The 13,629-nt window shown below is 42.0% G+C and overlaps 1 protein-coding gene across 10 annotated transcripts in view; it reads right to left on the bottom strand.

Annotated features, from left to right (window-relative positions):
* The window catches only part of TSNARE1 (t-SNARE domain containing 1), a 469,084-nt gene that overhangs the window by 307,434 nt on the left and 148,021 nt on the right, over window positions 1-13,629 (bottom strand). For all 10 annotated transcript variants that reach the window (XM_074557836.1, XM_074557830.1, XM_074557854.1 and 7 more), the window contains one exon: window positions 4,712-4,789. In XM_074557836.1, coding sequence (XP_074413937.1) covers window positions 4,712-4,789 — 78 coding nt within the window. The remainder of the gene's footprint in view (window positions 1-4,711; window positions 4,790-13,629) is intronic.

Consider the following 13,629-nt stretch of genomic DNA (forward strand, 5'->3'; position numbering starts at 1 on the left):
ATCTAACTTGCTTTGACCAAGAATGAATTTATCAAAATCTATGCAGCTCTTGTGCTGGATGTGGAAAATCTCTCTCAATGTACCAGTTCTGGTCATGTGAGCAGTAATTTGACCAGAGGAGCAAAACATCAAGCTCAGCTGGAGGGATGTGTGAAGCCATTCTTAAAACAGGAATGTCGCAGACATCTTTACATTAAAAATCTTTCTTTAAGATTTTTTCTCCTGAGAAGCTGAGAGGCTTCAGGAACAAAATGTAAACAATGGTTATCTGCTGCTGTGGAATGCAACAGGTGGATCTGTGATTGGTCTCATGTGGTTGTTTCTAATTAATGGCCAATCACAGCAGAGCTGACTCAGACAGAAAGTCTGAGGCAGCTGCCTTTGTTATCATTCTTTTCTTTTCTATTCTTAGCTTAGCTAGCCTTCTGAGATGAAACCTTTCCTTCTATTCTTTACTATAGTTTTAATGTAATATATATAATAAAATAATAAATCAAGCCTTCTGAAACATGGAGTCAGATCTACGTCTCTTCCCTCATCCTAAGACCCCTGTGAACACCATCACATAGGAATCTTATTTTAAAAGTCTTGTTCTTTTGTCATTAAAAGGCACGCCCAAGTGCTCCAGAATGAGGCACACTCACAAGGCATCAGTGATGTTGGAGCTGCACTGATTTACTACACGGAGAGCTTGGCTCCCAGTTGTCTGTGCCATTGCAATCCTCAGATCAATGGGGGATGAGGAACCATCCTGAGATGGCAATGGAGACTCTATCACACCTGAAGGATCCAGGAAAATCCTTTGCTCAGCCTTTAAGATCGAGGTAATGGGACTGCACATGGCACCAACCAGTTATGGGCAGTCATTAAAGAGTGAGGAGCAGGAATTAGAGAGGCAAGAGAACCATTAGAGAGTTCAGGTTCTCCATCTGGCCAGCACAGGCCTGATTCCTCCAGGATATCCTCCACTGACCAGGCAAGATGCACCAGAGCAACTCCATTTAGGAGTGTTATTTATTGTACTTACTTATAAGATACTTACTAAGAGGCAGCTAAAAGCTGCACATGAAAAAAAAAAAAAAAGTAAGGTCTAGATAAAAGTATAGATAAAAAATAAAGCCATAAATGAGACAAATTCAGCCAATATTTGAATTCCTTTTTGTGTGCTGATAGGAAGATCAACTTAACAAAAAAAAAAAATCCCCAAATATGAAAGTTGCAAAAGTCAAGACACTGTGTGACAACCTGGTCTACTGGAAGGTGTCCCTGCCCACAGCAGGAGGTTGGAACAAAATGACCTTTAAGGTCTCTTCCAACCCAAACTATTCTATGATTCAATGAACCTTCCTTATTTTCAGCAGGGACAGCCCCAAAAGATTAAGAGAAAGAAAGCAGGTGCAAAACTTAGGAAAAATCTCCCTCTACTCTTTCATACTTCCATAATAGATGGCATTAAAAAAAGTCTATAAGCTCACGACCTGGCAGGAGAGTGATCCAGTAGCATATAAAAAGAACTAGCTGTCCTGGCTAAAATTTTTATTCAACAAATGAGGAAGATTTCCATTTTCATGGCAGAAAAAGGGAGCAGGAAGCATTTATAGGTGAGAATAATCGCAATCAACTCAGAGCTGTAAAATCCCCCTTGGTCAGGAAGCAAGTCCTGAAGGGCCCAAGAAGAATTTAAATCACCCCAAAGGCTCAGAATTCTGTAAAAAGAATAAGGACAGCAAAGAGGGACAAAGCACACTGTGTTTATTACTTCTGCAGTGTTACTCAATAAAATTCAATGGTGCTTTAAAATCCTGGTACAAAGTTGACTCCTTGTTTCATTAAAAAAAGTCATTCCCCAAAGACATAAAAGGTATTGCTGAGATTGGCCTCAAACCTGGGATTTTTAAAATCTAAACAACAAAATCATAACATGGCCAGCTCCTGCCAGCTTGGAACAGCCTGGCCAGGGAAGAGGTGAATTCACAATTCCTGGGAATGTTCAAAAATAAACTGAAAAGGCACTTCCCAAGGTTTAGTGGCCTTGGTGGCATTCAGTCAAAGCTTGGACTTGGAGTTTTTGGAGATCTTTTCCAACCTTAACGATTGTATGACTCCACAACTCTATATCTTCAGCACCCCAAAAGGGACAAGAACATTTCAGGAGCACACTTAGATCTCCAAACACAACAGGGAACCTCAAAAAACTCAGGGAGGCTGCAGCAAGCCAGGAAAAGGAGAGAAAGAGGAGCTGTGATAGGATTTATGCAATTTGTAGGATGTTCAGCACACCATGCCCAGCACAAAAGGAGTAACCCCATCACCTGGTGAGCATCTGGAATGTAGCTGCCTGTTCCTTGCTCAGCCACAAACAACATCACTGACTTATTTTCCCTGCTCCAAGCCAGAGCTTCCTGAGTTTTCTGAAGGAACTTTATACTACAGGAAGAATCATGGGCATTCTTCCCCATTTTCTAAGCCTAAAAAGTTCTTTACCTAAAGTGAATTAGCTCTGCCAAATCTCAGCACTACACTCAACAGCCTTCTCCTGAAAATCTCCCCACTTTTTGGGGGAGAGACTATAAAAAATAAACTGAATGAAACTGATTTTGTCAGACAAAAAAAAAAATATGGGTAGTGAACAGAGCAACAACAGTAAAGTATCTTATGGACATTTCTTCAGCCTGAAAGCACTTTAAAAGGTATTATAGATTCATTGATTCATAGATTTTAAAAGCCATAGAGAGAGCAATTCTGAATATCCAACCTGATTTCCTCCCATAAAATTTTGTCCCATCACTCCCCATCAAGACTGGGGACTGCAGCTGGACTAAAGTATATCTTATAAAAAAGACATTTGAATCTTGATTTAAAGGTTCCCGGCAAAGCCAAATCCATCAAGGCCCCTCCACAAGCAGTTCTAATGGCTGGTTATCCTAATACAGAAGAATTGTATTTATCTAGCTTTAACTCTTATCTCCTGATCTCCTCCTATGTGAGAACAATAGATTAAGGAGCCCCTTGTTATCTATTTGATATCTTTCTTCCTAGAGAGGTACTTGCACACCATGATTGAGTCCTCTTGGATGTCTCAAACAGAAATTTGGATGGCACAAATTTTAAAGTCTGAGTTTTAGACATCAAAGAGTTTTGGCTTTTCTTTGCACCCTCTCCATTTTTGAAAAATAGTTATAAGTGCAGGTATTGTCATTATCTGCTTCACAGAGCACTCAGTTCAGGCAACTCTTAAGAGAAATACATCATCACCATCTCAAGAGGGGAAATAACAACAACAGTGGCTGTCAAACACGAATTGAAGGGGTTAAGGCAATTCTAACAATGAATTAAAACAGAAATTGGGTCGCGGTATTTCAAAAGTGATGTGCCATTCACCTTTAGGTTTTCTCAGGATAAAACTCCACTGTGGAGGGAGTTGTGCTGGAAGCACAGAGGCACATCAAGTCAGCCCTAATCTGGCCAGTTTGGACAGGAACAGCACACACACACTCATGAGAAGGCTGCACAAATTCAGTCTGAGCCTTCAGTTTGGAAGCAGAAGTGCTACTACCACTCATCACTGGCATTGTCAAATTAAAACTATTGGTGCTGGAGCAGCTAAAATTGGTGCTAATGCAGGTGATTCTGTATTTTATGGTGTGGTTATTCACCCACCTGAAAGCCAAGTATCACAGCTGGGAGGTTCAAGCTCCCACATAATCCCTTTTTTACATGGGATGTGTGTCACCAATTCAAGGGTCACCAATCCCTTGTAGTCATAGAAAAATTGGTGCTTGAATTTTCCTGGAAGATGAAGCACACACAACTCATCAAAAGTGGAGACAACTACATTTTAGAAGTTTTTAATTCTTAGAACATCCCTGTTCTAAGAAGGATCCTTTGCTACAACAACCAGGGCTTCACCCATAGGACACACTAGAGAAGAATTACACAAATAAGGAGGCACTAAAATCCCTTCCCTACACCTAGGTCAGGCCTGTCTGTCACCCAAGACACAGAAAGAACAGAAACAGAGGCTGTCCAGATGATTCCAAAGCAATTTCCAGGTCTATTGTAAAATCAGCACTGGTAATTTCAGATCCCAGCCTGACACTGGCATGTTTTAGAACTGGGGTACAATGGCATTACCTTCCACCCAGCAATTTCAGTTTATATCTGTCTGCAAGATAAATTCCTCCAGCCTAACCCACCAAAACTGATGAGCCAGAGCTTGTTTCAAAGGAGGGAGGACTCTGCATCTCTAGGAGCTGGGGAGATACCCCTGCCCAACCTAGAGACTGAAGAACAGCAGAATTTTGGTGTTTTTCTAAGGGAGATATATGTTTTGCAAGCTCATGTGACAGGCTCTGAGCACAGCAGTGCTGCAACATATTTGAAAATGAGCCTCGCTTGTTCCACCTTTCTGAGCTCTCAGCTCTCTATTGTAACAGATGACACAATTAAAAATAGAAAAAAAAAAAGGATGTGGTCTCAGCAAGGATTGGAATGTATCTGTGCCTGTTGGATGGAACATATGGTGGAATATTTTTACATCTTTTAAGGAGCTGTGTGTTGCACATGTGCTGCTGCTCGTGAGATGCAGCAGCAGAAAAGCTGCATTAATATTTGCTCCCTGACAAGAGGAGCTGCCAGGGGCTGTGGCCATGCACAGGAATCATCAGCAGGACAGCACAGAAGGCACCAGAAAAGCTCTCATTTTACTCACCATTGGAATTGATTCGGAAGACATTGGCTGAAGTCTCCTGAAAAAGTTCCTGCAGCTCACTGGGATCAATCTGGGTGGCTGCGAAGAGAAAAACAGAGAAAAAATGAAGTGTTAATGCTGGACACCACCAATCACTTTGAAAAGGGGGATGGTGGTTTGAAAAGGGATGTAGATTCCTGCTTGCTGCAGGAATTTAGCCCAGGTAAGGTGGACTGATGCTGCTTTACACAGGGCCTGGTGGTGGAACTTGCACAGGACAGACAAATCCAGCACCACCAGGAAGTGAAGATGCTGCTGCAACACAGTAGATATAGCCCGCATGGACTGAGATGGGATTTGTAGGGATTATCAGCAACCTGAATACAAATAATTCCATAAATCCTCATTTATCAAGTGGGAGTATCAGAACCAGGAGTGAATGAGAAGCCCCAATGCCAAGTGATGGCTACCCAGCACTTTCCAGAGCAGGAGAGCCCACAGCAGGTCCTGCTGTGGAAAAGGCAGTGAGCAGAGGATACCTGCTCTGTGGGGTCAAAGCTTTTGGGGCAGGAGGGAACTGGGAGCTCAGTGGGATTCCTCTCCTAACCCCCAAGAGAGGTTCCTCTTCTTATCATTCCTTCCTGATAGCTCAAATGCAAGGGACAATGTATCAGTGCCAGGAATTTTTACTGCTGGTGCACAGAAAAATTCTCACAACTTCATTCCCAAGGTCCTCACTTTAGCCAAGGTATTCAAATCTGCCCTACCAGGAGAACACTGAAGTGAGGGTTTGAATATTTTGGGATTTCAGGTTTGGTGGAAGGTGGAGTGGAGTTTTTTTTGGTTGGGTGGGGGTTTTTTATTTTTGTTGTTGTTTTTTGGAGTTTTTTCTTTGTTTGGTTTTGAGGTTTTTGTTGTTGTTTTTGTTGTTGTTTTGTTTATATAGGATGTTTATATAGGATGTTTTTGTTTGTATGTGTTTTTTGTTTCTTTTTTTTTTTTTTTTTTGGTTTGGTCTGGGTTTTTTTGCTTCATTTCCCAACTTTAAAATCCCTGAAACTGTCCCCAACTTCTCCACAGTTTCATCACCCCCAGAGAAAGAGTCATGTGATGCTGGACTGAGCTATACTAGAGAATCACAGAATATTTTCGGTTGGAGGAGATCTTAAAAATCATCCAATTCCATCCCCTGCCATGGGCAGGGACACCTCCCACTATCCCAGGATGCTCCAAACCCCATCCAACCTGACCTTGGACACTTCCAGGGATGGAGCATCCACAGCTTCTCTGGGCAACCTGTGCCAGGACTTCCAGACCCTCACAGGGAAGAATTTCTTCCCAATATCCAACCTAAATCCACCTTCCTTCATCTTAAAATCGTTAATTATGGCTGTATTAAGTCCATCTCACAGAGCAAGCATACAACACACAAATAAGCTTTAACCAGGCATTTCAATTTTGATTGATCACAGTCACCAGAGAAACACTCATTTGTAATAATGTCTTTGTCACCAGTTTTATGTCAGCAGCTTTCCAGATGATTCTTTCTTTTATTCTGCCCCTCCCACCTGTGTCAGCTTTTGTGCATTTCCCAGAAACTTTGGTCACATCCTGAAGAACCCCAGGGCTTGTCCACCCAACAGAGCCCAACAGCCCCTGTTATCACCCAGCTGCTCCTCTGAGGTGAAGCGTCTCAGGCTCAAACAGGAGCTGAGATTCATTTATTTAAGTCAGCAGACTGGAATTCTGATTTACTCTGCATCCCTTCACCAAATTTCCCTAAGCTGCTAAAGCACCACACACCCAACCTGCACTTGGCAGAGCAGAAAGATAATGATGGAGCAAGGCAAAGATGAGGAAAACTGGGCAAAAGGAGAAGCCTGCTGGGTGCACAGCTCAGGTTAGGGCTGAGGATGCATCTCCCAGTGCTGGAGGAGCAGCTGCATGTCCAGAGAGCAGAATTTCCTCTGCTCCTCGCACTCACTGAAATGGCTCAGCCCCGTAACAGCTGTAAATAAAGTCATGGATCAGCCTGTCAGCATGACACAAATCCAGGGTATTAAATGCTGTTTAATCCAAATGCACAGGGCCTCATTGCTGGAGATTTTCCCACTCTTCTCTTCCTGCAATTTCTTCTAAATCAGCTGTCCCAGACACTCCTTTCCTTTGTTCTATTGTGACCGGGTTCACAGGAATCCGAGGATGAGGGAAGAGATGAGGATCTGACTCCATGTTTCAGAAGGCTTGATTTATTATTTTATGATATATATTACATTAACACTATACTAAAAGAATAGAAGAAATTATTTCATCAGAAAGCTAGCTAGGAATAGAACAGGAAGGAATGATAACAAAGGTTTGTGTCTCAGACAGAGTCTAAGCCAGCTGACTGTGATTGGCCATTAATTAGAAACAACCAACATGGACCAATCACAGATGCACCTGTTGCATTCCACAGCAGCAGATAATCAATGTTTACATTTTGTTCCTGAGGCCTCTCAGCTTCTCAGGAGAAAAAATCATAAGAAAAGGATTTTTCATAAAATGTGTCTGTGACAGTTCTATAGAGGAGGCTGCAGAAAAACAGAAATTAGTGTGGGCTCCGCTGTCCCACAGGAGTTTCACTTGTTACTAACAAACTCTCATTAAATCCCTGGTGAAAAAGCAGCACAGGAAAAGATCTTTAGGTCTTTAGAGACTGTGATTACCCCCATTTTAGGAGTTTTTTATTGGATTTTTAGGGTGCTAACATGTTCCAGAGAAATCTGGTCTGCACATTTTGGGATAGAACTCATTTTGGATGGGTGGGGGGTTTTTTTAACTTTTTTTTTTTTATTCTTTCCTTAGAAACACTAAATTTGCCTCAAAAGATTTGTATCCTGGCCCAGTGATCCTGAATGCACTGAGGTACTGAATGATGCCCCAGATGAACCATGAAGCAACGAAACCAAGGGTTGGGAGTTCAACTGGAATCACAGCTGGGAATTAAATCCCCAAATATTCCAGACTGCAGACTCCAGTGTGCTCCCACATGGGGACCCTCCTGCCCAGCAGGTGCCTCTGGAGTCATTTAAATGCCAGAGTCACAACAAGAGTCAAAATGAAACATCCCAAACATTGCAAAAGGAAGGAGAAGCACCAGTTTCACTGAGAAGGAAACCCAGAGCAACACTGAGAGCCCAGAGTTGCCCCATGGAGTTAAAAACTACCAAAGAATTCAGGTGCTAATTTGGGAGGGTGAGATTTATTTATATTTGTTGGTGCAAGATCAATTTTCTCACCCTGTGCCACAATTCCCTAATGGGAAAGAGACAATGCATGTGGATCACACTCTGAAATCATGGAAATAATTCATTTTTTAAGCCTGCACGTATTCATTGTAGACAAAATTATATAAATGGAGGAGGACTGTGAGGTTATAAACTCCTCCTCAAAGACCTCTCAGTCCACACCTATCCAACAGTACCCACAATCACTCTCACATCAAAAAAAAAGCAAATTAAACCCAAAAAAAACCCCCAACCAACAAAACAAATTTAACTTTTGTCCAAAATTTCCAAACAATTACTTTGAAAATGCAATTCAAGGAGAATGTTTTTTTCCTGAGAAGATTGCACTGTATCTGGCTTGCAGTTTCCTGCCCCTAGACTTTTTATTTCACGTCACAGCATGCTGCCAGTTCTGGCTTTTATTTCGTTTTTATTTTGCAAAAAGAAAAGAAAATAGTAACAAGGAAGGCAGTTTTAACTACTCCAATTTCAAGCTCCAACACATCAAGCCGAGATGTTGTAACTATTCATGGAGGATGCAGCAGCTCAAGCAGACAAACAGAACAATTTAAAAACAGCAGCAGAAAGCAAAGCAAAAGTGCCTCTGTGCTACCAAGCCAAAGAAGAAAAACCAAGACTGAGAAGTAAAGTGGATGTGAAGTCTGATGAAAAATTAAACATCTTTGATTACATCAAGTGAATACTTAAATATTATGATTCCCCAAGAAGGATTAGGAGGTTTCTGATATGCAATAAGCGATGTTATGCATTAAATACATGCCCTGACACAAACAGAGTTCAGGGACACAGCTGCGAAAAAATGACTTGTATTTGCACTGGGATTCCTCAAGGCTGTGAAGGCTTTACAGTGGATGAGTTACAAAATCCCAGATGCAAATGGTTTCTCCTTTACTGCCTTAAATGGATAATTTAAAAAAAAATAATTGTACTGTTTCCAATTATTTTTCCAGGAAAATCACCTTGGATCCCAGGACAGCCCAACTTCCTCTGCTATCAGTTCAACCTCCTCCTTGCCTAGCATATACTGATTTCCTGCTATATTCATTGCTGTTATATTTATTTTTATTCGTAGAAATCACAGAATGTTTGGGGTTGGAAGGGACCCTAAATATCATCTGGTCCTGCCACCATGGGCAGGGACAATTTTCACCAGACCAGGTCACTCAAACCCTCAACAACCAGCTCCTAAAGCAGCAGCAAACAATGGCATTTCTGATATTTGCCTATTTAATTTTTCTTTCGTTTGCCTGAAACCTCCCCAGGCACCCAGGTAAGTGAAAGAGATGGAAAAAAGAGTTTTTCAATACCTGCTCTGCCAAAGCAAAGTGTGTCACGAGACCTCAGCTGTGAGTGGGACCTTGAGGAAATTTGTGACTTGGGTGTGGAGTTTTAGCTCAGAAATTGCAAAAATCTGGACAAAAATCTTTGAGGCTGCAGCAAGTTTAAATCCATCCATGCAACATAACCTCACACCCATCTGCTGGGCAGGGGTGGCCTCTTGCACCTCTGTGTCACCTGTGACACTCTGGATCAATGCAAAAAAAGGAGAAAGAAAGGAAAAAAAAGGAAACTGAAGCATGGAATCAGGCTGGAAAAAACCTTTGAATCCAACCATTAACCAAACTGTGTGCCTTGAGTGTCACATCTACATATCTTTCAAATATCTCCAGGGATTTTGACTCAGTCACTTCCCCTGATATCCTGTTCCCATGACTGATGACCCTTTCATTGAAGAAATTGTTCCTAATATCCAATACAAACCTCACCTGATGAATCTTGAGGCAATTTCCTCTTTTTCTACCATTTCCTACTTGGGAGAAGTGACAGACCCCAGCCTGGCTGCAATCTCCCTTTAGGGAATTGTAAGGAGTGGTTGAGAAGCTTAAAAATCCAGGCAAGCCTTACACATGATTTTTGCAAACACTATTTCAGAGAACACTCAGAATGCATCACTTTCCACGATTCAGAGCAATTATAATTTTTAATTCACCACAATTCTGTCTACAGGAGACAACTCTGGCTGAGGAATGGCCAGTGGAGGGATGTGGTAGAGCAAAATAGAACTCAAGGACTAAAACAGACCCAAGCACCACCACCAGCATCTTTGGTAGGGAAAGAAGAAACCCCAGCAGGAATTTATTTCAGTTCCTCTTCAGGACAAGCCAAATAAGATGCCTGACCAGGCTTATAAGGTCCTGTCTGGGGTGAGCTGGATAAAATTAATATAAAATTAATGTAAAAGGGAATTGCTGGAAGTCCAGAAAAACACTCATGGCAAAGGAACCTACAGGAACATGCTTTCACTTAATGTTAATGAAAAGCACCCGTGTTTGCCACGTTAATCTTCCTTTCCTATTAATTATTTCACACTAATTTGGAGCTCCTAATGGCTTTTCTGCAGCCAGGTGAAGTCAATTCCCTCCCTGAACTCAGTTTTGCAGCAAACTCAAAATAACCTAAAAGTTGCAGAGAAGAAGCAACTGTAATTAAAGTAACTCAGGTAAAATGGGGGAAAAAAGGAAAATCAGGACAAGAATTTGATCTTTCTATTTACAATACCTAACGTGGCTGTAGCAAAGCAACTCAGCACCCCAAACTGCCATGGATTATCACCAAAGCACCACCAAGAATTATATCTATGGTCTGGTAAAGAAAGTCACAGATTTCCTGCATCTCCTCTCCTTTGAAAGCTTTAACTGAGGTTACAGAAACTCCCACAGAAAATTACTTGGTCTCCAAACTCCTCTTTTGTGCCATGAAACACCTGCAAGGAGTGAAAAAAAGCAGGCAGGAAGCAACCTGCTCACTCTGATTTCAAACCATCCACCCCAAATCCTGAATTTACCTCCAGCAGTGTGGGTTCAGCCCCACCACACCCAGCACTGTGGATTAACCTTTTCACAGCTGAGCTGAGTGGATGAGTCTCACCCATCCAGCACCTTATTCCTCCTCCAGGACCACTCAAGGCATTGCAAAGCTTCTGTTCCCCTCTTTTCATACCATTATCCAAGAGAATAATTCCTCATTGAAGACTGAGATCCACAATGAGAGCCATGAAATGAACTCCAGGGAGAGGAAGAGATTGATTTTTTGGCAGCTGGACAGAGAGGAAAAGAGATTCGCTCTGGAGGAAAAAATGTGGTAAATTCATGTCTTTATTTTAGTTTTTACACAACAGTTGGCATTAAAGTGAAAAGGTGGAAGAAGGTGAAGGAGGCTGAGGACAAGAAAGAGTAAAGAGAAAGAAGCAGATTGTCATGTAAGGAAGAAAATGCAAAAGGCAAGAAGTGATGGGGGTACAGACACCTGCACCCACCCCAGACCTTTCAGCCCTTTAATCCCCAATACTCAAAAGCTTCCCAGGGTGTTCCTCCCTGTGGATTCTCTGGTGTCTGATCCCATGTTCCACACAGCCCTTGGTTTCTTCCACTCCCAGAACACTGTTTTGGTCTTCCACTGCCTTCCCCTTTCATACAAACCACAGGAACCTTGATCCTCCTCATCACCTCTGCTCTCCTGTTGACATTGGTCAAAAAATTCTTCAACAAACACCAGGACAGAAAGGATTGGCCAAGGATTTGTTTGAACAAAGTTATTTTCCTCAAAACAACTAGCTTAAAATAGAAAAGGAAATGGAAGAGAATGAAAGAATCATGTGTACTGTGAAGTTGCTCCTGGCGTGCAAGCTTGGGAGGTTTTTATTTCCTGCTGATGAAATTTGAGTGAAATAAGTGATAAAGGGAAATGTAAGCAAAAATCACACTCATCAGGCAATGTGGTTTTCATCAGTGCTGTAAAATATGAGGCTGTTTCACATGGAAAATCTCTGAGGCTCTTTGCTACAGCTTTGTCCAAAAGGGCCTGGGTCTCCTCAGCATGGCCACAGCACAAAGAGGGGGCACGTTTGGAATTACAGGTGTGAAAATTGGGATGAAGCTGGTGTTTGCACCAATCCTCCCTCAAAGCCCTCCTCACACAGCAGGGTCAGTGTGGTCAAGAACTCAATTCCCCACGGGTTAACTCAAGGTCTCTGTTTGCATTAACACTTATAAACTCTTGTTCTCTTTTCTTTTTTTTTAATTTTTTTAATCATCTTTCTGATTTGTCCAAGTTCCCTCAAACGTACAAAATACATTTTTCCTGGTTTTAGAAATGAAGTTTTATCTGAAGGCAAAATTCCTCTCAGCTGGAAGAATATGTTTCATCCCACCCATCTAAAAGGGAGAGGTGTTAGGTAGTGAAGTACCTGCTTTCTCCTCCTCTCCCTATGGGAAAACCAAGACTCATAGAATTGATTGAGTTGGAAGAGACCTACAAGAATCACTGAAGGCCAACTCCTGGCCCTGAACAGGACAATCCCAAGAATTACATCAAATGTCTGAGAGCATTGTCCAAAAGCTTCCTTGCCTCAGGCTTGGAGCTGTGACCACTGCCCTGGGGAGATGTTCCGGTGCCCAACCACCCTCTGGTGAAGAAACTTTTCCTAATATCCAATAAACCTCCCCTGACATGATTTCAGACCATTCCCCCAGGTCCTGTCACTGGTCACCAGAGAGGAGAAATCAGTGCCTGCCCTTCCATTTCAAGGACATTGCTCCCACCTCACTTCCCCACCACATAACACTCGTAGAAAAAATACAGAGAAAATGAAAGTAAAACCAACACATCTGCTTTCACTGAATAGATTTTTTTTTTCCCTTGAAAGTCCTGCCACAGCTACAGCAAGTTGGCCAGAGGAGACAGAGGTTTCATAATCTCTAGGCCAAATTAAGTTCAGGCCCTAAATTCAATGAGGGGATAAGGCCAAGGAGGCAAAGCAGGCAGGGAGAATCATTTCATGTTGGTAAGGATCCTGCCTAGGGTCCCATTTTTGTCTTGGGCTCTCTGAAACAGTTTCAATACCTAAACCTTTTCCAAACCTCTAAATTTACACTTAATTAACACATTCCCAGAGAAGTTGATGCACTGTCCTCAGAACAAATGCTCCTGGTAGAACTTGTAAGTTTTAACTGGAGCTCAACATGGGTCTTTCTAGGAAAAGCCTAGAAAATAAAATATAAAAGGAGCCCTGAATACAGACATAATACACATTTCTGAGAGAAATAAAAAATACATTGCCTATCCCAAGGGAAGTCTAGGAAGCCAAGGAAAAGGGCTATTCAGGCAAAAGTTTCCCATGTAATTAAGGCTAGGGAAGTGGGACCAAAACTTGGCAGCTTGGCAAGTGTATGTGCCCTTGGTGGCAGAGCAGGCACTGCAAGGGACACTCCAGCCATGGAGAATTATCCCTTATGGAATTCCAGAAGGTAAATGGTGAGCATTAATTAGCACTAAAAGTCAACTTCAGAAATTAAAGAAAATACAGGATTTAGAAAGTCTGTCCTCCACAACCTAGCTGAGGAAAAAGGCTGCACACAATTCCTGCACTTCCATTTAAATCAGCAAAGAGATGATTTTTGTCCTAAACCACTAAGAAGAAGCATTAAACCCAGAAGTGCTTTGCCTAATTCCCATCTCCCATGAGGGAAACAGCCCCATGCTATTCCAAACACAGCACCAAGTCCTCTGCCACAAAAATACAAACCTCTGTGTACCCAAGAGCTGGTTCAAAGAGAAAAGGAAACATTAGGAAACATCAGAGATCCATGA

This window comes from Zonotrichia albicollis, chromosome 1, assembly GCF_047830755.1.
Source record: "Zonotrichia albicollis isolate bZonAlb1 chromosome 1, bZonAlb1.hap1, whole genome shotgun sequence".
Classification (NCBI taxonomy): Eukaryota; Metazoa; Chordata; class Aves; order Passeriformes; family Passerellidae; genus Zonotrichia; species Zonotrichia albicollis.